Source organism: Pimephales promelas, chromosome 22 (assembly GCF_988280905.1).
Source record: "Pimephales promelas chromosome 22, fPimPro1.hap1.1, whole genome shotgun sequence".
Classification (NCBI taxonomy): Eukaryota; Metazoa; Chordata; class Actinopteri; order Cypriniformes; family Leuciscidae; genus Pimephales; species Pimephales promelas.
In genome coordinates this window covers 7181465-7205547 of record NC_142790.1, presented here as the reverse complement: position 1 = coordinate 7205547, position 24083 = coordinate 7181465, and the positions used below count along the sequence as shown (strand labels likewise).

Genomic DNA, 24083 nt, shown 5'->3' with positions numbered 1-24083 from the left:
AAAGTGCACACATAATTTTATGTGCTCAATTGAGCTGGATAATGCTTTATCCTATAGAAAGACCTTAATAAACTGTGATGGAAACATATTTACCACATAAATCCCTCAATGTCCCTCAATATATATATATATATACATACATTATCATATATATCATAAGAGGTTGGTCACTTTTTTTCATTTTAGCATATTTGAAGTTATAACGTGAATGCAAAGCATCAAAATTAACGAGAGATTTAGCTAGATTATGCAAGTCAAGTAACACAATGATTGATATGCAATCTTTTTCTCTCCTGAAAATATTTTTTTTGGTTCAGCTCACAACAAATTACACCAAAAAATGTAATGTGTTTGAAAGACAAAAGCCTTCCATAGTAATACATTAAATGACTCACTGAGTAATAATTCAAATAATAAATAATGTTTGTTCGCCAGGAGTTGATGTGCAATGTTTCAATGTCGATAAAACACTTAAAAGTGAAATGATTTCCATAAATCCACTGATCAAATGCTGTGTTGCTCATGCTTCTTGCCAGTAAACAGCAGATGGCGCTGTGTTTCTGTGACTCTTTATCCGCCAGTCTCCTAAAGAAGAAGAACAACAAAGAAATCCTGAAAACACTACTGGATGTATGTTTACAGGTCAGCAAGACGCTTAAAATAATGCTTCATTTCAGCTTTTTACGGGCATGGACATGTTAGTTTGGATGTTATGTATGATCCCACGGACACCGTGAACATCTATGATATTGGAGAAAAGAAGAAACCAGTTGAACCAACGGACCTTGTTCCCATGAATATAATGTTTGACCTAAAGTGTGAAAGCTCTTCAGGTGAAGAGGAAGAGACGGAAGGAGGAGAGGCTAGTTTAACAGCACAGGTATCCAGGTGTGCGAATGTAACATCAGCGGATTTAGACGAATTGGAACACAACCGAAACGAATCTAGTACCGTAAAGCAAACGATATGGGCAGTAAACTGTTTTAAAGCCTGGCTCCGTGAAAAGCAGTTGACAATCGACTTGAAAACCGCGGAGAAGTCGGAGCTCAACCCGGTGCTGCGCGAGTTTTATGGCTCTATTCGGACGAGCAAAGGGGAGTTGTACGGGATCAGCAGTTACGTCGGGCTCCGGGCTGGGTTAAATCGGTTCATCAACGAGCCTCCCATCAACCGTGCGTGGAATCTGATGCAGGACACCGAGTTCAGGTCCGCCAACAATGTTTTTAAAGGGGTTGTCAAGCAGATGCGACGCTCCGGTAGGGATATAACAGCACATTATCCGCCGATTTCACCTGAAGACCAGCACATGCTGAAACATTCCGCTGCACTGGACCCTGGCAACCCAAAAGGCTTATTAAATAAGGTGTGGTATGACATTCAGTTACATTTTGGACTCAGGGGTAAGGAGGGCAACCGACACCTGCAGCCAGACGTGTTTGCTTTGAACCGAGACCAAAACGGTTTTAAATACTTCACCATGACATTAAACGAGGACACGAAGAACCCGCAGGAAAGGGACAAGAAAAAACGCAAGGCTATGTTTGAAGAGCCTGGCAATCCGCTGTGTCCTGTTGCCTCTCTGGAGAAATATCTCAGCAAAATTCCAACCGACGCAAAAGCGCTTTATCTACAGCCCAAAAGGATGTATGTGATCAGCGATGAGATCTGGTACACTGCGGTTCCTTTGGGAGTCAATTATCTGTCCCAAATGCTGCCCAAAATTTGCAAAGAGGCCGGGACGAGAACGACCTACACCAATCACAGTCTGAGGGTCACTTCAATTCAAAGACTGACCGAAACGAGGGAGATCATGGCGGTATGTTTGCACAGGTATGTTTAGTCAAAATATTAGATGGTCCTCACTGCAGAACACAAAATCCACATATACAATTACATATACCTAAACCTACCCTTCTCCGCCCCCTGATCCCTAACCCCACCCCTAATCCTACCCATCTCCGCCCCCTGACCCTAGCCCCACCCCTAATCCTACCCATCTCTGCCCCCTGATCCCTAACCTCACCCCTAATCCTACCCATCTCCACCTCTGATCCCTAACCCCACCCCTAATCCTACCAAACTCCACCCCCTGATCCCTAACCCCAACCCTAATCCTACCCATCTTCACCCCTGATCCATAACCCCACCCCTAATCCTACCCATCTCCGCCCCCTGATCCCTAACCCATCCCTAATCCTACCCATCTCCACCCCTGATCCATAACTCCACCCCTTATCCATAACCCCACCCCTAATCCTACCCATCTCCGCCCCCTAATCCCTAACCCCAACCCTAATCCTACCCATCTCCACCCCCTGATTCCTAAACCCTAACCTAACCCCACCCCTAATCCTACCCATCTCCACCCCTTGATCCCTAACCCCACCCCTAATCCTACCCATCTCCACCCTTTAGATCTGGATCCGACTCCGCCCCCTGGATCTTGTGTACTGCAATGAGGTGCTACTGCAAAATATTGACTCAAAACGTTAAAGGCAGGGTATATGTTCCAGAAACATTTTTTGTTGTTATGTGGGTTGCAAGTCTCTTCACATTCTTATCGCAACCACTAAGTTAAGTGGTCTTAATGTATTGTCTGTTAAATAAAAATAACCATTAAAAAGTTTGTCCAATCATTGCATTCGGTCCTAGATGATAGCCTGCCTGCCTGTCAACATGTATTTCCATACCTCTGAGCATGTTTCATTGCAGAGTTAGTCAGTCAGTCAGCGAGCACCACAACCAAAACAGCAGCCGCCTTTACTGTTCCTCCTCAACCAAAAACAACGAGCTTATGTTGCGTTCACACCAAAACCACTGTAATTATTACCCGTGACCTCATACTCGGACCGGTTCGTGACTCAAATTTCTTAGTTTCAATGGCAACATCAATGTCAAACATCATATCAATACCGAAATGAATCTGTGTCCGTCAGGTAATACAGGTCAAGGCTCTTTAAGTTGTTTATGTAATTGCTTTGAGACATGAGGCAGTTTAATGACATCTCTTGTCTCGTGGCTAAGGATGTAGCGATGCGATTCGGTTCACGATATTGGTTTCACGATACGATTTTCTTGTATTAAGGTTTAAGACAAATAAAAAAAAATGAAGTGTCCTTTTTATTTCTCAGAGAAAATGCTGCACATTTCTTTATACATTTTAAATATGTTATGTAATGATAACACTAAATTGACATTTTAAAACAAATCCCCAAAAAAGTCCCTCCAAGGAGATCTTTTAATGGTGACACTGGCACCTTCTTCACCCTCATCCTGCACAGAGGAATAGCAAAAAGAAAAAGACCTAGTGACACTTTGCAGAATTTGCTGTATGTGTTGTGTTCATGTGTTTTGAAGGACAAGTGGCTTTGATATCTCATACTTTCAAAGCTAACTTGCTATTGCTAGTAGCCACTTCAAAAATTGCATACCCTACCTTTAAAATTTCAAACAGATGTTGGCACTTTCCAGGTTCCAATCTGTCGCCAAATTTATTTTCATGTAAAAGTTACACATTCTGGTTATTTGTTTGACTAGACAGGTGTAAAGAATGCACATATTTCATATAACAAAGTTGGACCTTGACTGTCTCACTCTCCTGTTCTGTCTAGATTTGGAATGAAAACAAACGTTGGATTCAAATATTTTTTTGCGTTTTTTCCCCCTTCCTGTTTCTATCACCTCCTTGAATCTTGAATCCTAGAAATGAAAATTCTGTCATTTACGCACCCTTCAGGTTTTTGTTCGTTCTTCTGTGGAACACAAAACATTGTTTGAACAGTGAAACATTCCTCACAATATCTTTTTTGTGTGTGTGTTTCACAAAAGAAAATCATACAGGTTTCGAACGACATGAGGGTGAGTAAATGATGACGGATTTTTTTATTTTTGGGTAAACCGTTTCTTTAACTTTAACTTTGTTTATAAACTAAATAGTTTGAAAGCAAAATCACATTCACAATTTTACTTGTATACTGTATACTTCACACCATGTTATATTAACATTATAAAACGTTTAGTTCCAATCCTTGATTCAGATTGGTCAAAATAGCTGTGCTTTATTCATGATAAAACACAGCTTCACCCAACGATTCTATATATTACTGTGCAGGACTGCGGTTCCTATGGTGTTTTTATTTAAGCTTTCATGCATATTACACATTGGAACATTGTTGTTCACGGTCAGGGACTATTTTTTGTAGCGGAAGGAAGGCTTTTAGTGATTTTACTTCATAAAAAGTTGCACTTAACATTTTTTTTTTTACTTTAAAATTTTATTGTGTGGTAACCATTTTATAAAAGCAATTAGGTACTCAAGGTAAGTGCTGTATCATGAATAAGTAACGGCTGAAGGGGTTGCAGGCACTCCGCGAAACACCCTTCAGCAGTTACTTGTTCACGATACAGCACAGCCTCTCGTACCTTATTGCTTACGTAATTTGTAAAAAAGCCTTCTCACCCTTGGAGAGCTTGTAATGAAAATTTGTAACTGTACGTTCACACCGCTGCTGGCGAGAGCGGCAAAATTCGCTCTTGCCGCTCTGTTAACGACGCTGTGGAAAGATTCGTGGATGCTCTGATGCTCTGACGTAGATCGAATGTGTGGGGGGAAAAAACGGTATTTAAAGGGGCCACAAAGCAAACAAGCATGTCAGTCGTTATTTTTGCAGAAAATTGATCGATGGAAATAACTTTAAAATTATAGTGACATGTTTCCTAACGAAATAAACAAATTAAAAGCCATATGTGTGTGGTGTGGCTTGTGTGTTCATGGTTAAGTGCTATTATAATTTGCATTCTCGCTAAAAAAAGTGTTCTAGCACGAAAATCTTGCCAATGAATAGTGTTGTGCGCCCTCTTATCAAATTCAAATTATCAACCTCCTCTATTTTGCTTGGGAACTAATGTGGCCGGAACCAAAGTTTACAGGACTACGTTCTCTGGGATTCTCTCAAACGGAGCACTTCTACATTCCGATTGGTTGCCGCCGGTTGCCGCCGGACCGCGTCATTGCTTATTACCATAAAGTTGAACTGAATTCAACTCTGCTCGCCGCTCTCACCGTCCGAACCGCGCCGCTCTCGCCTGAGCTCGCCGCCGGCTCTCAATGAAAATGAATGACTTCCGGCCGCTTTGACGCTCTCGCCGGTGGCGGTGTGAACGTACAGTAAGCTGGGAATTTTCTGAGAGGTCCTACTTGTACCATGTGACTGCTGTACCACCTGACCACTGCAGATTAATTTCGGTGTAATAGAAACGCATAAATCCAAGGACGTGAAAGGTGTTTTTTAGGCCCAGATATTTTTTGTCACATACAGCAAACATCTCCTCACTATCCACTAGCTGCCGGTCCCCTAAACACACTGTAAAAAATGTGGTCTTTGCAGACAACCTAGGCTCCACAAATGGCAACAAAAACAAATTGCGGAAACCCGCTCCACAAAACATAACAAACTACTCCAGCCAATGACTGACGAGAAGCCCCTGGGGGTGGGGATTGGGGAGATCATTGCGCGGATGAAGAGGAGGAAGGGTCTATCTAGCCTCCGTTTTGTTTGAAAATACTTTAAACATCAACAAGAAGTCACGTCACCTGACATCGCGTAGAGCACCTTTAAAGGGTTAGTTCACCCAAAAATGAAAATTCTGTCAGTATTTACTCACCCTCATGTTGTTCCAACCCCGTAAGACCTTCGTTCATCTTCGGAACACAAATTAAGATATTTAAGATATTAAGATCACTCCTGCATACTAGTCCATAGGCTTCTTGAGGGAATGACAATTGATGGCCTCGTAAAGTCATTAAAGACCTCGTTAAAATAGTCCAAGTGACTACAGTGGCTCAATCTTAAGTTTATCAAATGACGAGAATACTTTTTGTGCGCAAAAACAAACAAAAATAACGACTTTATTTCAACTATTCGTTTATTTCTCTCTCTGCCTCGAGTCAGGTTACTAGTTTAATAGCGTAAGCTTCTGTTATTGTACGTCACACGCATCACACACGACCAGCGTCGGCCAATAGTGAGCCTACGTGTGACGTAGCTCTATGCTATCACACTACGTTAACTGACTACAGGCCCATAGAGAAGGAAGTAAATATTTGAAATAAAGTCGTTATTTTTGTTTGTTTTGGCGCACAAAAAGTATTCTCGTCGTTTGATAAACTTAAGATTGAGCCACTGTAGTCACTTGGACTATTTTAACGATGTCTTTAATGACTTTTCGATGCCAGCAAGTGTCACTCCCTCAAGAAGCCTATGGACTTGTATGCAGGAGCGATCTTAATATCTTAAATATCTGAATTCGTGTTCCGAAGATGAACGAAGGTCTTACGGGGTTGGAACAACATGAGGGTGAGTAAATACTGACAGAATTTTCATTTTTGGGTGAACTAACCCTTTAACATGTTGTCATCTCAAAATTAAAGATTAAGGCATGAATAGCGGAGTAAATCTTAAAAATGCTATTTAAATTGTTTTCAAAAGAAAACTTTTTTTTTTGTAAATCATTCTTTAGTAACTGGCTTTCACATGTTTACTAACGTTTTAGTTGTTTTAGTTTTGTTGTAATATTGCACTGCACGCATCAATAACAGCGTAAACTTGTCAATGCTGGCAAATGATAAGCGGCATAATCCACGGCTGGCTGTACATTAAACGATTTAATGGTTGGTCTCAGGTGGTCTCCATTTGGTGCATTAAGTAAGGGATAATCCACGGCTAGCCATGCATTAATATAGTTTAAAGGACAGTTAGACGTGGATTACCCCTTACTTAACTAATAACTTATCACATACAGCTGCTGGATAAAAACCACCATGATGAAATAAATTAAATCAAAGCTAAATAGAAATATACTATACAGTATACACACTCATCAACCACCTCGTAGTACCAGGTCGAGAAACATTGTCATGTTCAAGAAATCAGTTTGAGAAGATTTGAGCTTTGTGACATGGTGTTTTTTTATCCTGCTGGAAGTAGCCATCAGAAAGATTACAGCCATCTCTGTGGTCATCTGCATGTGTATTGTTCAGTCTATAGGCGCATAGTGTTTTTTCACAAAGTGACATCGCCAACTACTGGCCTGGCAGCAGAATACATCGTTTTTAGTCATTTTCGTAGATCAGGGGATTGTTTTGACAAGGTTGTCGTCTGTATCGTTGTCGTGTAAACATACCCTAAAGGTGAATTATTATAAATTAATCATAATTTTAATTATAACAGGGCCCACGCCCAATCTAAATTATCCAGATAGAAATTTATTGCCCATTTTCAATGGGAAAGGGCCCAAGCAACAATTGCTCAGCAAGATTTCCCAGCAACATTGCTCAAAAAGTTGTCCTGTGTATCATCACTTTAAGATGTGTAGACTCTAAAAGTGTAAGGAACATTTATTATTGTTGTTTTATTACACCATATAACGTTTATGAGTTATTCAAAGTTTTGTACAACTTTTTTTTTGTAAGACCGACATATATTCAAAGGTTACATTTCTTTACCTTTAGAAACTGCCACACGAATGTTTGAAGCACTTTGTCATCTTGAAAGTCCTTATTAGTCTTCATTGACTCAAATACTGTTTTGTAATATGGTATGACATATCAGCAATATAAATGAACAAATAGTGTTTTAAGTAGAATAGCTTTCAAATAATTTGAAAAGTGTAATTATGAGACTGTTGTTTGATTTTGTTTTCTTGCAGCGTTCCGGTTGAGATTAACACTCAGTGGCAGCAGGAATCTGCTCCGTTTTCCCCCAGCAGTGAGCTTGACTCCAGCTCAGCCAAACAGGAGAGTCCCGTGAGCAGCCACAGCTGGGTGAAACAGGAACCGGAGCCTGAAGTAATCCAATTGGAAAATATGAACTCTGAGGCCGCCACTGATGCGGAGCAGGACAAATCTCTGAGCAGTGCTGTTGCTGGTGTGATATTTATTAATTTTTTTGAGAATCCATATCATTGAGCTCTTTAGCATCTCCACATTTCAATTATGGGATGTAGATTGAGTGAAAATACAACTCTTTCTCAGCAGCGGACCCGAACCCGATGGATGGTTTACCCAGCGGTGTTATGCTGACCATTACTAAGCTCCAGTGTCTGCTGGAGAGCAAACAGGAGAGGATTGAAGCTCTGGAGAGACAGGTGCAGGACCTACAGGAGGATCGCAGGTTCCTCCGCTCTCAGATCGAGAACCTCACCGGCGCTCGCTTGGTTCCGGTGCCTGAAGGTGTGGTGGAAAAATGTTTGGCCTTATTCAAAACACTTTGCTCAACAGAACTACGTTATAATAGATATATTATCTTGAATAGACATGACATATATATATACTGTATACACTACTGGTCAAAAGTTTTAGATCAGTAAGATTTTTTATGTTTTTTAAATGTTTTTTAAAAAGTCTCTTCTGCTCACCAAGGCTGCTTTATTTGATGAAAAAAAAATGACAAACAGTAATATTGTGAAATATTATGACAATTTAAAATGAGTGTTTTCTATTTTAATATATTTTAAAATGTAATTTGAAAGCTGAATTTTCAAAATCATTACTGTTGCTGATTACACATCAGTTTCAGTGTCACATGATCCTTCAGAAATCATTCTAATATGCTGATTTTATGCTCAAAAAACATAAATTATTATTTCCAATGTTGAAAACAGTCGTGTACCATTTTTTTCCCCCAAAAATTCTATGATGAAAAAAGTACAGCATTTATTTAAAAGATAATCTTTTCTACCATTATAAATGTCTTTACTGTAACTTTTGATCAATTTAACTTATCCTTGATGAATAAAAGTTTTTTCTAATTTCTTTCCTCCAAAAATAAAAAATAAATTCTTAATGACCCCAAACTTTTGAATGGTATTGATTAATGTTACAAAAGCTTTCAATTTCATATCAATTCTGTTCTTTTGAACTTTATATTCATCAAAGAATCCTGAAATAAAAATGTAAAAAACTGTTTTCAACATGGATTATAATCATAAATGTTTCTTGAGCATCATATTATAATAATTTCTGTAGGATCATGTGACACTGAAGACTGAAGTAATGATGCTGTAAATTCAGCTTTGATCACATGAATAAATTACACTTCACTATATATTCACATAGAAAACTGCTGTTTTAAATTGTAATAATATTTCACAATATTACAGTTTTTTTTGTTGTTGTATTTTTTTATCAAATAATTGCAGCCTTGGTGAGCAGAAGAGACTTCTTTTAAAAACATAAAAAATCTTACCGATTTAAAACTTTTGACCGGTAGTCTATATATTTAATATTTTGTGTGTCAGCACAAAATTATTTTAAAATTTCATGACATTGCATTTGGTTACGATTATTTTGTCAAATTGTCACAATATAGCATTTTACCACATGCAAAATTACAAACAAAGTATAACCAACATGACATGCAGTTTTCTTGAATGATCTACAAAACATTAAAATTATGTTCTTGCTGAATATAGCAAGACAACAAATAACTGTAGTGTCTTTTTGACTGTCTCTGTTCACATTAATATTCCAGACTTCACTTTTTAAAATCCAAGATGTCACAGTCATTTCATGTAAATGTATTTTTAGCTCAAATGATGAATGAATTTTGCAGTTGATGTTCTATTTGCTGTTACACTTGCACTGGCTCATGTTCTCTTGTTTACTACCATTCTGGGTTCCTACAGCGAGCACATCAGTGTTCTCAGGGCCCAGGTCACGTAAAAGGCGGCGTAAGAGCTCATCCAGCTCGTATGCCACTGATGAATCCAGCAGCTCCTCTTCATCTGAAGAGTCCAGCAGCGTCAGGAAAAAGAGACGCCACAAGAAGAAAGGGAAGAGAGGTACATGACAAGTTGCACTTTTACAGTAACTTGGCAAATGTTCTTCCAGTGAAATTTTCCACTGGATTGCTCATAAATTCACCTTAAAGGAGTAGTTTTGCTTATAATTTACTCACCCCCATGTCATCCAAGATGTCCATGTCTTTCTTAACTTGCTTTAAACGATTCCAGACGATGAATAAGGGTCTTATCAAGCGAAACGATCGCTCATTTAATAAATAAATAACAAAGTTTAAGTTTTATAAGCTCGCCTTGCTCTGTTCTGTGACGCATGTTTGTGACTCTCCTGTTGGAGCAAATCTTTTTCCGAGTCATTTGGTTCATTCAACAAACGAAACGAATGAATTGACTCGGAAAAAGATTTGTTCATTTTGATGAACGAGTTTGAACAGGAGAGTCACGAATGCGCATCACAGAACAGAGCAAGGTGAGCATTAGAGCTTATAAATCTAAAAATTTAATTTCTTTTCGACTGAAGAAAGAATGACATGGACATCTTGGATGACATGGGGGTGAGTAAATTATCAGCAAAAGTTTTTTCAAAAGTGAACTACTCCTTTAACTGTTAAGGTCCATTATGTTTGCGCTATGGAGAGCATACATTTTTCTGTTTTTGCAGCATTTTTTTTTTTCAAGCAATGTAGCCAATCCCAAACATATATGTTGATTTTTGTGAACGCAATGGCCAATCAGAAGTGATTAAGTCAGAATCCACTCACCAGTCAAAACACCAGAGTTTTTGTTCTGGGCTGAGTTCTGCACCCTCACGATTCCTCTCACTATTACTAGTGAAGTATAGAGGCGATGTAAATAAATGACTCGTTGTGCAGTGTTGACAGCTTTATTGATTATAGCGAAATCGAGATTGTGATTTAAAATTAGTGACAGCTTTTTTTGTGATTTTATAAATCACGCATGCAGTTGCTTATGCTTGCTTTTCTGTTAAAATTAAGTTTGTGATGTTTTAATAACAAATAATTTATCGGGAACGTTTGTTGAGCAGTGCAAGTATTATATCATGAATCCATTTTTAAAACTGTGTTATTGTCTTATCTGAATCACTACGGTACACCTAGAGTAAGTGTTTATATTGGGACCATTTTAGACTGGTTTGAGTCGTACCACAGCGTACCGGCATGACTCGTCTTACGCCGCCTTCAAGCCGCCTTTCCACTGCACACGACAAACGACCGCCGTCGGACCGGAAGTCATTCATTTCCAATGGAGAGTCGTACGGGAGCTGCGGGGAGTTCCGATCATATGCGTATGCGGAAAATTCGGATCCGTTTTGAGCTTTGGATCCGTTGAAATATCTGAACGTCTGCGGCTAGACTGTATGCGACCGGCCAACCGGAAGTGATGTATTCTTATAAAAACTATGAGCGCGAGGCTAGAATTACCAATATTTTAACTCTTTAATGTTTTTCTGTAAACGCTCGCTGTGTAAAATGTTGGTTATAATTAACTATAGCAGAAAATATATTTTATAATTATTAAACCAATATTTATATATTTTTTTTAGATGAATTGAGGGTCATTTGTTTTGTGTAGATATATTCATGCATGCATTACATTTATTAAAAAAAATAATTTTACCATTGTGAATATCCTAGGGTAACGGTTGCTTCACGACCAATTTCAAAGTTCTGTGCGACTGACACTAGGGGGCGAAATGCGACAATCGTATGCGAATGTCGTGTGCAGTGGAAAGGCGGCTTGACTCGTCCGTTGGTCATCCGGATGCATTCAAAAATTTGAACTCGTGCGAAAAGCTACGGACGGAAGTTGAGCGTTGCTATGGTACTAATACACAAACCTGAATGATTAACTTTTAATAAAATAAATAATGATTTTATAACGGTAAGTTGTCATGTCATTTTATAATTTCATGACTTTCTAACGTTTATAAGGGCAGTTAATACAATTAAATTGAAGGTAGACATTGAACTATTGACCACTATATATCACATTTTTATTCGACCTGGCATGTCAACGTCCTGAGCAACTTTCCTCACGCAGCATAACCCTCATCAGAGAGATCATAACTGACACAATCAAACTTTAATCTCTCCGCAATTTTTGTTCTACCCGCGTCTGACGCTTTTCACTGTGTAGTACGACGTCCGTTGGGAACGTATAGAAGAATCCGACGAGCGTTCTGTGTAGGCTGCCATCTTGTGGCGACGCCATTACTGAGCTGTTACACAGGCATTTAGACATATGCACCGGTATGTAAACAAACCTCGGTGATAACGCGAACTCACCCTCGATGACAGCTACAGCCAGGCAGAATGACTTGTTGGTTTGATCTGTGACTGCAGTGGCCTCCAGTCACAGATGAAGGTACAAACGATCTTACAAATTAACGTTATTTATGAAAATAGCTTGGCAAGCTTGCTAGGCTAACGTTTGCTAATGAGGAAACTATAAAAAGATCTGTCTATTTGGCAACAATAAATAAATAAATGAATGAAATCAAATAAACAAATTCATGTTTTTCATTTGTGTCCATTATTTATCTCATTTTCACATTGCAACAGGCAAGGGTAAGGTAACGTTACAGCTAGAAAGTATACATAATATCGACCAATTAGTGTTTTTAAACCATGGAAAGAGGTCAATATAACAGCAGGAAAACAATTATGTCACATAACGTTACATTTAGCTCAGGAAAGACATTTAATGACCATAGCATGTTAATTGAATAGAAAAAATAGCAAGAGAGGAGATTTTGCTGATCACTATATCACATATTTATTATATTTTTTTTTACTCATGTCATTAAATAATTGTTATTATACGCGAATGTCCACGTCTTGTACTCGCCCAGGAAATCTGTAAACCGTACGGCACCAGACGGGCAGTCGACCCGGGGTATTCACAATGTTTTCTCTTCAAAATTTACATTTTACTGCCACCATTGAAACAATTTATAACGGAAACTGTTTACCCACTCGACATTATACAAGGGGTAACGTTGTAACGTTAGCGACAGTCGTAAATCGCGGGCTGTTTATTCCAGTGGACGTAAGTTGCAACTAAAACAATAGGAGGCAATGGCGCAACGCTACCCAGCAACAGCTCAGTAATGGCGCCCCGCTTACTTCCGGTAGTTTCGCCGGATTCGTCTATTGCGTATTACGGAGCTGATTTAAACTGCCAGTGTGAAGGCAGCGTTAGACAAACAGAGAAAAGAAGGTCTGGCTACAATGTTCTTCCGCAAGACGCATGCAGTTCTGTTTATTAACCGTTAGAGTAGTACTGGGCGGTATGACCAAAAATCCATATCACAGTATTTTTCATAACTATACCGGTTTTTTATGATATGACGGTATTTTTTTTTTCCCTGAGCATGACTGGGTTAACCACATTTTCTACTGAGTGAGAGAGAAAATACTACAGTATATTGACTTAGAATGCCCTATTTTACTGTCATGATGAGTGAATATTGTAGGAAAAAATGCACACTAGTACTAATACAGGTTTGTAAGGCTGTTCACATTAGGTGCCAGCAGGAGGTGCTTTAAGGAGCGGCAGAAACAGCGGTTTCAGTTTCCCCGGTAACGCCTGTACACAAAGCAGCGCCACCCACATAAACGCTGCTTTATCAGCAAAGATTCAATCGTAATATCAAAGAAACTTTTCTAAAGCCTGTCAGTCCACTTCAGATACATTCAGATAAAAACACCCATGCCGCATTTTTTCTTTGAAACGTGCAGTGCTCATGTTTATTCAACGATGTCAATGCCAACCACAAACAGATTTTCCAAAAGGCTGTGTTGATATTGTGAACCAATGTATGGGAAACACTCTTATATAATTGAGAATTATAGTTTAACCTATCCATCTTCACAGTCACGCTTAGTAACACCACAAAGTGCAAGTGTGAAAATGGACCCTCTCAAACAGTGTTCTCAAACAGCACCGATCGTTATTAAAGCATTATACACCGGTATTGCTGTATATTAAAATTTCATATCATAACAAAAATAAACTGTTAAAAATTACGGACTGCAGCTTTATATTTGTAATTACACATTTAGTAGCATGTTAAAAATATGTTCATTTTAAATGTAATGTCAAATAACAAACTATAAATTATAATCAAGTACGTACTATACATGTGATTTAGTATGTGAATCAACACATATAAAATACTTTAAAGATTAGTAAAATATAATGATTTAAAAAAATAATTAATTATACTCATAAAAGTGTATAATTCATTATACTTGCAAGGACTTACATGTACTTACTATAGGGCTAGGAGTAGTTTTAGTTGCATGTAACTATGCATCATTTATAGTTATTACTATAGTAACATTTTAACAAAAGGTCAACTTTGATTTGAGCTGTATTTCTCAACACCATATGTTTCTCAGTGTGACTAGGTCTTGATCTGCCTTCATCAAGAAGAAGAGTATGAGCTGGGCTTTTCCGTCCGTCCGTCCGTCCAGGACAGTTTTTACGAGTGAGCCTCCATGTGCCCTGGAGTACAGTGGGCTATACTGTAAAAGGACCTTATTCGGCCCCTCCATCTTCTGGCCTGGGACAGCGCTGTCCCCAACACGACCCTCGTGGCAGAACTGCTGCTGGTTTCTAACAGGTCTGTGCCTCTGGTCGGTCAGCGTCTCTGCAGAGCTGTTCAGTTTGTAATTCTACAACCCGGAAAAGACTCAAGATTTCTGAGCCTTGATCTAGTGGGTTTTGATTTATGAGTACATGTGAGTGTTCTTTTTGCTTTAAAAATGCAAGTTGCTATTGAGGTAACATAGTAACTCACATTCTTCTTATGCTACTCTGAAAACCATTAGGATAACCCTAAGATAACCTTAGTCTTCCGGGGCAGCCTACGATATCACATCTGAACTGGTGTTTTGTGATGATGAAGCCCTCAGAAGAAGGATGGAGTGGATGAAGGCTTCTACCTAGGACTGCTAAACAAACAAGCATTCTCCGTGTTTGGACACTAGAGGGTGCTCTGAGACTATTGCAAAGTGAAAATGAGAGGCTGTGGAGCCCGGCAGGAAATAAAAGTAGTCGGTGGAATTAAAATATGTGTTATGCATAATCACTAGTTTTATCATTATCCAGTCCACTCTGGCACAGATTTGGTGTGTATGTAAGCATTGCTTGCATATTGTGTCCGTTATTTGTTTTCTTCACATAAACTCTGCCAAGTTTTGTATTCTCTAACAATTCCATCACATGTTCCTTTATGTCAGGGTATTTTAAATTAGCCCTTGTGGTCCATTGTCCTGCAGAGTTTAGCTCCAACCCGAATCAAACACACCTGATCAGTACCTGCATGAGTACTAGAACATTGCAGACCTGTGAGTGATCATAGATCGGGTTTGGAGATAAACTCCCCTCAAGAGCCAGAGCTGAAGAACACTGCTTGTGATTTATTTTCATTCTACGGTTTTGAAATGTCTGCAGTTGTTTTACAATTAAAGGTGCTGCAAGTGATTTTAGCCATTGTGCTCTCTTAAACCAGGGATGTTTGAACAAATTTGATGTTGCTGACCTTTAAATATGTTCCAATTTCCTTACTAATAACAATTGTGTATATATTTAAATGTTTAAAGAACCATTTATACAGTAAAATACTGTTAGAAATGTGTACAATATTATCTTGAAAATATTTTAATGTATTTACATATCTGACCTTTTTTTTCCCACCGTTAGTGTACTGTAGGACATACTTGAAGAGAAACAAAATAAAGCGAACATAGGACCCCCCCCCCCATTCAAAGAAAATTGATTTTTTTTTTTGCAAATAAAATAGTCTTCACTCATACCTTTACCTTTAAATTCTATTTTATTTTGAGCTGTTGCTCGTTACTTATTTCAAGCACACACATGAGTACACGTTTTAGAACTCATATAAAGAGATATTACTAAGTTTGTTTTCTTTCTCTTTTCTTATTTCCCCCATCTACTACAAGAGACTACTATGCATGCACTTTTATTTTTGTCATTTTTATGGTTATCTGAAAGTATGTCCGTCCAGAGATTTTTTTTCTTGCTTGCAAAAAGGCAAAAATCAGATACTAAATATTTAGGGAAATTTTGCATCCTGTTACCGACCCGTTCATACTTAAAGATCATGCACCACTTGTTCCCTATCAGTTGAAGGATGAGAGGAATTCCCATATACGACATCCGTAATGTCTCGTTCCTTGCCTTTCAGGGAACCGAGGTTACGATAGGAACCGGAGACGTTTTGCCTTTGAACAATTACTCGCTAAAAGGGACGTCCGAATCATTTACGCGAATCGGTTCTTATGAACAGTTCGTTTCACTCATGCTGTCAGCTCACCACGGTTCGTGTTCAAATGAGTCAGTTTAGCTGTCGACTCGAGATCCCCGCTGTTTCAGTCAGACTCCGATTCGTGAAAGAAGCGTTCAGTCGGGGAACCCGTGCAACTAATTCCTTGAAAGGATCCAGCAAAAACAATCGTTCACGAATAAGTCACCATCCCTTAATAGTTTTAGGTATTTGACACGATTCTCTGGATCTCTTGATATGTTGGTGGTGGTGGACAAAACATGTCCAGGTGGTGTAACCGTTGTTCAATTATGAATAAGAGAAAGTCTTAATACAAGCTTGAGATCCTTGAAAAACAACATATGAAGCAGTGTTAAAGTATTATTTCTATGAAAACGTGCAGCGAAGCTCTTCTGTGTGTGGTGTAACCAGAGCCCCTCCCCCATCCCTGGTGTAACTGACGACATAAAGGCAGCCGTTCTGTTGTCATGTGACCGCGTGAAACAGGAAATGGTGTGACTGAGAGAAACACTGCAAATCCTCATTTCTGTGTGTCAAGGTTAGTATGTCTTTCAAAATAGCAGATCATTTGATATTTCTATGACATGGCTAGTTTGTTAAGTTTCACATATAAATGGAAATGTCTTTTGGATGGTCATAATTTAAAAATCCTTTTTATTCAGAAAAATATGGAAACTAAAATGTCAAATGGTGTAACCTGTCACCCTATTTAACTCTCATGGGTATATCTAACACACAAACTATGGTGATTTATTAATGCGGAATATGTAGCCTAAAGGCATGTCCCATTTATTGTTACCTTAAAATATAATTAAAACTAATTAGAATATAATTATTGTATTGTAACACAGTGTTTTTTCTTCTTCTATTTGTAGATGCCACTATCAAACAATGAGAAATCAGCTCGACACAGAGCGAAGGTGAATGCTGATCCTGTTGCCAGGGCTAGATACCTTGCAAAAAGAAGAGAGAGGTGTATGAATTTTATTATACAGCGAATTATAAATGGCAAACAATTCACTTATTCAAATAACCTTGATCTTACCCAAAGTTGTACTATTATATATATATATATATATATATATATATATAATTATATATATATATATATATACACTGTATATTGCATATATTTTAGTATGCAATACTTAATGTCTTTTTATTTGATTCTTAGCTATCAACGAAGAAAGACAGAGGGAAAGACAAAACATCCTGCAGTTGCCGAACTCTCTAATGAAAGACAGGCAGAATTGAGGAACAAATGGAGACAGTACCAGAGAAGCCACAGACACAAGATTCGTAGTTTACCTCTGCAATCCGGGTATGTTCCTTCAATTGTTGCAAAACTGAATATGGCACTAACCATTATTTTGTATCATTTTCATGTCTTTCTAGTATCAATAATAATTCTATAAAAATAATAATCCTGTTGTAATTACAAAAAAAAAAAAAAAATGGATAGAAGCTGCACGGACACAACCACAGTTGTTGTGAATATTCTCATTATCCACTAATAATGGATGTTTATTTTTAGTAATGTAAGAAAATAAAATGAGTTTTTAAAGATTTGTTCATCATCTTGAAAATCCTTGAATTGTAATTTGTAAACATAAATGGATATAATGAAATTCAACACACTGTATACACAACCCATCGTACTTTCTCTTTCTGTTTTTCATTTTACTACATGCAAATATGAATCATGCACAAAAATATTAGTATAGAGGGAATGCATTGACATCACTTACCCGCCAGAACACGTCCCATTAGCCAGAATGAATGGCAGAAGAGCTGCTATGTGTCTGGATTTAATAGGGGAAACGGCGAAAACACAAGTAAAACGATTATTAGTTTAAACTAAAGGTTGGACTCGATTTAATGTTCCTTTCTACTTACCAAAGATCCAGTGATCCATGGATATTGAAATGCAGCCAGGAATCATGTTTCCTGACATTTATATGTTCCTGATTTCAATGCCAGGGAATTCATAGAGCAAATCTGCCTGTGAACACTTTCTTTAAATACAATATAGGTAGGTCTAAATCCAGGTGATCACTTATATCAATGTTATACATCATCATATCGTCCAACCCTAAAACTTGTATAGTTTTTTGTCAGAGTTTATTTAAAAATGTCAAATTATTCAGTATATACAGTGGTAAATATTTTATTGATGAGTTGTCATTACAATATATAACAATACAATATAAAGGGTGTGATTTTATTTTGTGATTTTATCACTAAATTCAGCATATTGACACAAATGATAACTGCAAATCCACCTTTCGCTGCCTCAGACTGATCTCATGAAGTCGCGTGTGTATGAAACGCCAATTCGTATTTCCATTTTTGGCGTGCTATCAAGACGCATAATCGCCTTTCAGCGTGTTTATGAACGCCGTTGACTTAACGTTATATAAATATATGACTTACCTCAACCCCGTCCCTAAACTTAACCGTCACTGGGGTTAAAGGGTTAGTTCACCCAAAAATGAAAATTAAGTCATTAATTACTCACCCCCATGCTGTACCAACCCCGTAAGACCTTCGTTCATCTTCGGAACACAAATAAAGATATTTTTGATTGAATCTGAGGGCTGGATCACTCTTCCATAGACAGCATGAGGGACTGCCTCTTGACGGCCCAGAAAGTCATTAAAAGAAAAGGTTTAAATATTCCATGTGCCTACAGTGGCTCAACTATAACTTTATCAAGCGACGAGACTACTTTTTGTGCGAAAAAAAACCCGTAAATAACGACTTTATTCGACTTTCCATTACTTCCTTATGGGCGCATGCGCGAGAACTGAGACGAGACCGTTCTTCTTCGACTACTTTTTGTTACCGGCTGCTCACCGCTTAGGAGTTTTACCGCCCTCTACCGTATAAGATGACGTACTGCTTGTAAACAGAACGTTTTGCGCCTCCGGCTATATCAGTACGTCATCTTATACGGTAGGGGGCGGTAAAACTCCTAAGCGGTGAGCAGCCGGTAACAAAAACCGTTCTGGGCCGTCAAGAGGCAGTCCCTCAGGCTGTCTATGGAAGAGTGATCCAGCCCTCAGATTCAATCAAAAATATCTTTATTTGTGTTCCGAAGATGAACGAAGGTCTTACGGGGTTGGTACAGGATGGGGGTGAGTAATTAATGACTTAATTTTCATTTTTGGGTGAACTAACCCTTTAATGGCATTTATGACTGTTCCCTTACCATCCTAGGTAAAAAAAAGATATGACTTACCTCAACCCCATCCCTAAACTTAACTGTCACTGGGGTTAATGGCATTTATGACTGGAGATTTGACGCGGAATGACGCGGACGTTAATGGCGTAGACATATACGCATATACGCATACACGCGGATTCACGCGGATAGCTCAAAATACGTAGAGATAACACGCCACCTGACTCGAAAGTGGCGTATTTGTTTCCGCAAAAGTCATGATGTCATGTTGGCTGCCTGGAGTCCAGTTGATTTTCTTCTCTGGTGCTCTGTATCTTTCGGCAGTCTGTAAAAATATACCTCGGATTTCTTGTCAAATCTAGTTTGAAACAGTCAGTCTCAAAGATCTGTCCTGTTTTAGACGTGTTTTGTATGTTTTTCATGGCATTCACACTGAAAACCAATGCTGTCGCTTAGTCTTTTTGCCACCCAGTGGGCGTAACCACAGTCAATCTGGCCAACGGTGACGTCATCACACGCACATCCTCTATTGAGAAAGTACATATTTTAAAAGTACACCATGCAAGTTATTTTGTGGGAAATTACGCACATGCGTCACTCGCTCGTGCATGTCTTATATCCGAAAGTAGAGAGATTTTGCCTTGGCTACTTGTATGTTGTGGGAGTGGCATAGGTTAGTTGTATAAATGAGTGAGAGATGTTGACATGGAGCTGCTAAATCTCCAACCTCAAGTGAATAACCGTTTAGAAAAAAAAAAAGCATAACAGAGGAGAGTCTGCTGGCAAAAAGAACGCAACAGAGCTTGTAATAACATTTAACATTAACATTTAGCTGACGCTTTTATCCAAATCGACTTACAATTGCTATATATGTCAGAGGTCGCACGGCTCTGGAGCAACTAGGGCTTAAGTGTCTTGCTCAGGGACACATTGGTGTCTCGCAGTGGATTCGAACCTGGGTCTCTCACACCAAAGGCATGTGTCTTATCCACTGTGCCGTCACCACCCCTAAATAAAACCAGAATCAACTAAATGAATTTAAATGTTGTAAAAGCAATGCCGAGATGGCTTTTTTATAGTTTAACAGGGGAGTAAGGTATTTTATTGAACAGATAAATTGCTATATGTAGCTCTCTTAATTGAGTTAATTGTAAAGCAGTATTGTGTTGTGAAGGGTCAATTCATTATGGCTGTGTGGAATTTATCTTCAAGGAACTACTGTGTCTATTAATGGGTAAAGCTACAGTAACATCTTTAGGTAGTCAGCTTATGAATGTTAGTTATGAATGCTTTATGAGCAGTAGGAGAACCATATTCACAGTCACATCAACCCAAAGCCCAACCAAAACAATGTTCTTCTGCAAAATGCATGGCGTTTTTTTTTTTTTTTTTTTTTTAACTGCTAGATGATCAAAGGTTGTTGAATGATATTCACCTCCTGTAGCTCTCAGGATGAGATGAACTCTCAGTGGCTGGAGGATTTCGCTCCGTACTCCCCCAGCAGTGAGCTTGACTCCAGCTCCGCGAAACAGGAGAGTCCCGTGAGCAACTACAGCTGGGTGAAACAGGAACCGGAGACTGAACTAATCCAGTGGGGAAATATAAACTCAGTTCCAGCTGATAATTCTACAGAACAAGACAACACTGCGAACAGTACGTGATTTTTCATTTACTCCAAAATTTGTCAATCTCCAAAATGCAATAATGGGACAGAGTTAGAGAGAGCTTTCAAGTATTGCCTGTAGTGATGTCAGGGGTTTGTTGATGCCCTTGCCGAGCCCTTGCTGCGAATGTGTATTATTCACATATTCTCCTCTTTTTTTCAGCGCACATAAAAACTACAATTTCCAAAAATGTAGTATAGGTTTATTCTTCTATACTAACTCGTGGTGTAGCCTATGATTCAGTAGGTCATCATCCTACAGTTTACATGCATGTTGTTCCAAGTTTATTAGATCCATTAGACCATTTTTCCTTTTTGTCAAAAGTGTATAATTAAATGAGATAATGATCAGTTAGAGATTATTTTTTTCTTTTGTAGGAACAAATTCATATACATAGACGGTTTGTTTTGTTTCTATCTTTCTCAGCAGGGATACCCCCGATCATGGAGGGTTTACCCAGCGGTGTTATGCTGACCATCACCAAACTCCAGTGTCTGCTGGAGAGCAAACAGGAGAGGATTGAATCTCTGGAGAAACAGGTGCAGGACCTACAGGAGGATCGCAAGTTCCTCCGCTCTCAGATCGAGAACCTCACCGGCGCTCTCTCTACTCATGTCTGTCGAGGGGTTTCAGATGAAGCAACTGGAAAAAGTTAAATGGTTCCTATGAAAGTTTTCAAGTCAGTGCATCGGGGCTAATACCAGACCGACCAACTGTGTCACAACATTCTTTCTCTACAACGACATCAACCTGCAGACAGAGCTAACCGAACAAATTGGATGAAAAATTTAGTTTTAGTATGAAATAAATTATCAGTTACACGTAAACCGTGCTGCGGATATTCTCTATCGTAGCAACGTAACGTCTCAATGGAAAAAACGCTGACGCTGCCAGAACACTCTCAAGCGCCCAAAGCTGAGCGGCTAGCGTTTTCAGCTGACACATGGCCTTAGGGACAGATTTACTAACAGCTTGGCCAGTGCAAACCCTCTATTGGGGTTAAAAAGCTACCTAAACTACTTGTCAGGATTTACTAAAGACAAGCAGTGAAAAATGAACACTAAAAAGGAGTAGACAGTTATTTTTGCATCATTATGGAAATGATCCGGCTGCGTCTGTATTCTTTAATTTGCATGTCGTCAGTAGATCACGCGCAGAACTTTCCATTCCCATTGCCGCTTTTGTGGGTTTGCGCTTTCACGCTAATTTGCCATGTTAAGTAAATCTGGCCCGTAAATGGATAGTTCACTTTGAAAATAATTTTTGATATGTTTTAGCTTACCTCAAGGGCATCCAAGATGTAGGTGTCTTTGTTTCCACAGTATTTTCAATTTTGACATTTTTTGGTAAAACCGTTCTTGTCTGTCAGTCATATAATGCAGTTTTAGGGGGTCCACCTCAAAGAGCATGCACAGAGAAGTCCAAATTAAACATGATTTAATGACTGGTAAATGTAAGTACACATTGATGGCCTAAGACACGAAACGAGCGGTTTGTGTGAAAAAAACGAACAGTATTTATATCGTTTTTACCTCTTGTTAACAGCCGTCGAAATGATCTGAATCAAATGTCCAACTAAACCGAACTGAACCGTCTCCAGACGTTACACCGGAAGTGATCTCTCGCACGTCTACATCATGCATCGTTTACATGGAGATTTCGGAAGTTTTACCTTTCACTAAACATATTTAGATATATTGAAATCGGAGATTTCGGAAGTTTTACCTTTCACTAAACATATTTAGATATATCGAAATCGTCTTCCGTATATCTAAATATGTTTAGTGAAAGGTAAAACTTCCGAAATCTCCGTGTAAACATTGCACCACGTATACGCGCGAGAGATGAACATTGGTTCAGTTGGACATCTGATTCAGATCAGTTCGACGGCTGTTAACAAGAGGTAAAAACTGTATAAATACTGTTCGTTTTCTCACACAAACCGATCGTTTCGTGTCTTAGGCCATCAGTGTGTACTTACATTTACCAGTCATTAAATCATGTTTAATTTTGACTTCTCTGTGCATGCTCTTTGACGTTGACCCCCATACCTCCATTATATGACTGACAGACAACAACGGTTTGACCGAAAAATGTCAAAATTGAAAATACTGTGGAAACAAAGACACCTACATCTTGGATGCCCTTAAAGTAAGCTAAAACATATAAACAATTCATTTTAAAGTGAACTATCCCTTTAACGTTCAAACATTTTTTTTGTTTTTTTGCGTTTGTCATTTTATCATTGTTACTAATTTATGTTACTGAGTTTTGAACAGTTACCAGTATGTATTAGCTAATCAATTTCTATTGTTGTCATTATTATTAGGAATAGTTCATCCTAATGAACTATAGTTCATTTTTACAAAATGAAAATTTTGTAATTTTCTGAGAATTGCCTTATGTCATTCCAAACCTGTATGACTTTCTGGGACAATAAAACGTATTTATCTCTGTCGCTAAAGGTGTGTGCTTATTTACTGGTGTTTAGTGAATTTTCCCTGGCAAAATTCAGTCATTGGGAATCCACGCAATCTGCATTTTTTTTTTTTTACATTTCCATGTGCAAATTTTGCAAGTACTTGGGGTTCATCATGCAGATTTGCAATTTGTCTCCAAGTTTAGCAATGCATAAGGCCCTGCTCACATGGATGATCTATACAGCAGGCTCTTCACCTCAGAAATGGCAAATGTCCCTACTGAAAGAAACTGCTAAATCCAGTCTAAGATTATTGGCTGGTCTTAGCTGGTTTAGCAGGATGGATTTAGATGGGTTTTTGTCACTTCATTAGCTGGTCATGCTGATTTTAGCTGGTCAGGCTGGAAGACCAGCTGAACACCATCTTAAACTAGCCAGACAACGTTAGGCTGATTTGACCTGTTTGTTTTTTCCCTGATCATGACATAATGAAATTATTTATCGTCTGATGCCGTTTGAAGCTGCATTTGGACCTTGAACCTTTTGGTTCCCAATGAAGTCCATTATATGGAGCAAATCCTGGAATGTTTTCATCAAAAACCTTAATTTCTTTTTAACTGAAGAAAGAAGGACGTGGACATCATGGATGGCATGGGGGTGAGTAAATTATCAGTAAAGTTTTTT

The 24083-nt window shown here is 38.6% G+C and overlaps 2 protein-coding genes across 6 annotated transcripts; both read left to right on the top strand.

Annotated features, from left to right (window-relative positions):
- Positions 1-563: 563 nt before the first annotated feature.
- On the top strand, positions 564-15314 carry LOC120475774 (uncharacterized). 4 transcript variants are annotated; one of them, XR_005622017.2, is made up of 6 exons: positions 565-1830; positions 7708-7925; positions 8033-8230; positions 9685-9840; positions 14223-14446; positions 14655-15314. XR_005622017.2 is itself a non-coding variant. In XM_039666457.2 (5 exons), the coding sequence occupies exons 1-5, from the start codon at positions 713-715 to the stop codon at positions 14225-14227; spliced, it is 1692 nt and encodes a 563-aa protein (XP_039522391.2). In that variant the 5' UTR covers positions 564-712; the 3' UTR covers positions 14228-15314. The 4 variants fall into 4 exon arrangements, 2 of the variants coding, with proteins under 2 accessions (XP_039522391.2, XP_039522390.2); XR_005622016.2 differs by having other exon boundaries at positions 14223-14564; XM_039666457.2 differs by having other exon boundaries at positions 564-1830; positions 8036-8230; positions 14223-15314.
- Positions 15315-15764: 450 nt separating this feature from the next.
- LOC120475775 (uncharacterized) lies at positions 15765-22381 on the top strand. Of its 2 annotated transcripts, none has more exons than XM_039666460.2 (5): positions 15765-16670; positions 17008-17105; positions 17307-17453; positions 20761-20969; positions 21410-22381. In XM_039666460.2, exons 2-5 carry the CDS (start codon positions 17008-17010, stop codon positions 21634-21636), a joined length of 681 nt encoding a protein of 226 aa, XP_039522394.2. In that variant the 5' UTR covers positions 15765-16670; the 3' UTR covers positions 21637-22381. The 2 variants fall into 2 exon arrangements, with proteins under 2 accessions (XP_039522394.2, XP_039522393.2); XM_039666459.2 differs by having other exon boundaries at positions 15769-16670; positions 21407-22379.
- Positions 22382-24083: the final 1702 nt, after the last annotated feature.

What these genes read in the sequence shown, in the direction of transcription:
- LOC120475775 (XM_039666459.2), top strand. Translation starts at nt 17,008, where the DNA reads ATGCCACTATCAAACAATGAGAAATCAGCTCGACACAGAGCGAAGGTG. An exon ending in AGTTTACCTCTGCAATCCGG is followed by an intron (nt 17,454 to 20,760) that starts GTATGTTCCTTC and finishes CACCTCCTGTAG; the next exon opens with CTCTCAGGATGAGATGAACT. An exon ending in ACAAGACAACACTGCGAACA is followed by an intron (nt 20,970 to 21,406) that starts GTACGTGATTTT and finishes TATCTTTCTCAG; the next exon opens with CAGGGATACCCCCGATCATG.
- LOC120475774 (XM_039666456.2), top strand. Translation starts at nt 713, where the DNA reads ATGTATGATCCCACGGACACCGTGAACATCTATGATATTGGAGAAAAG. An exon ending in ATGGCGGTATGTTTGCACAG is followed by an intron (nt 1,831 to 7,707) that starts GTATGTTTAGTC and finishes GTTTTCTTGCAG; the next exon opens with CGTTCCGGTTGAGATTAACA. An exon ending in TCTGAGCAGTGCTGTTGCTG is followed by an intron (nt 7,926 to 8,032) that starts GTGTGATATTTA and finishes ACTCTTTCTCAG; the next exon opens with CAGCGGACCCGAACCCGATG.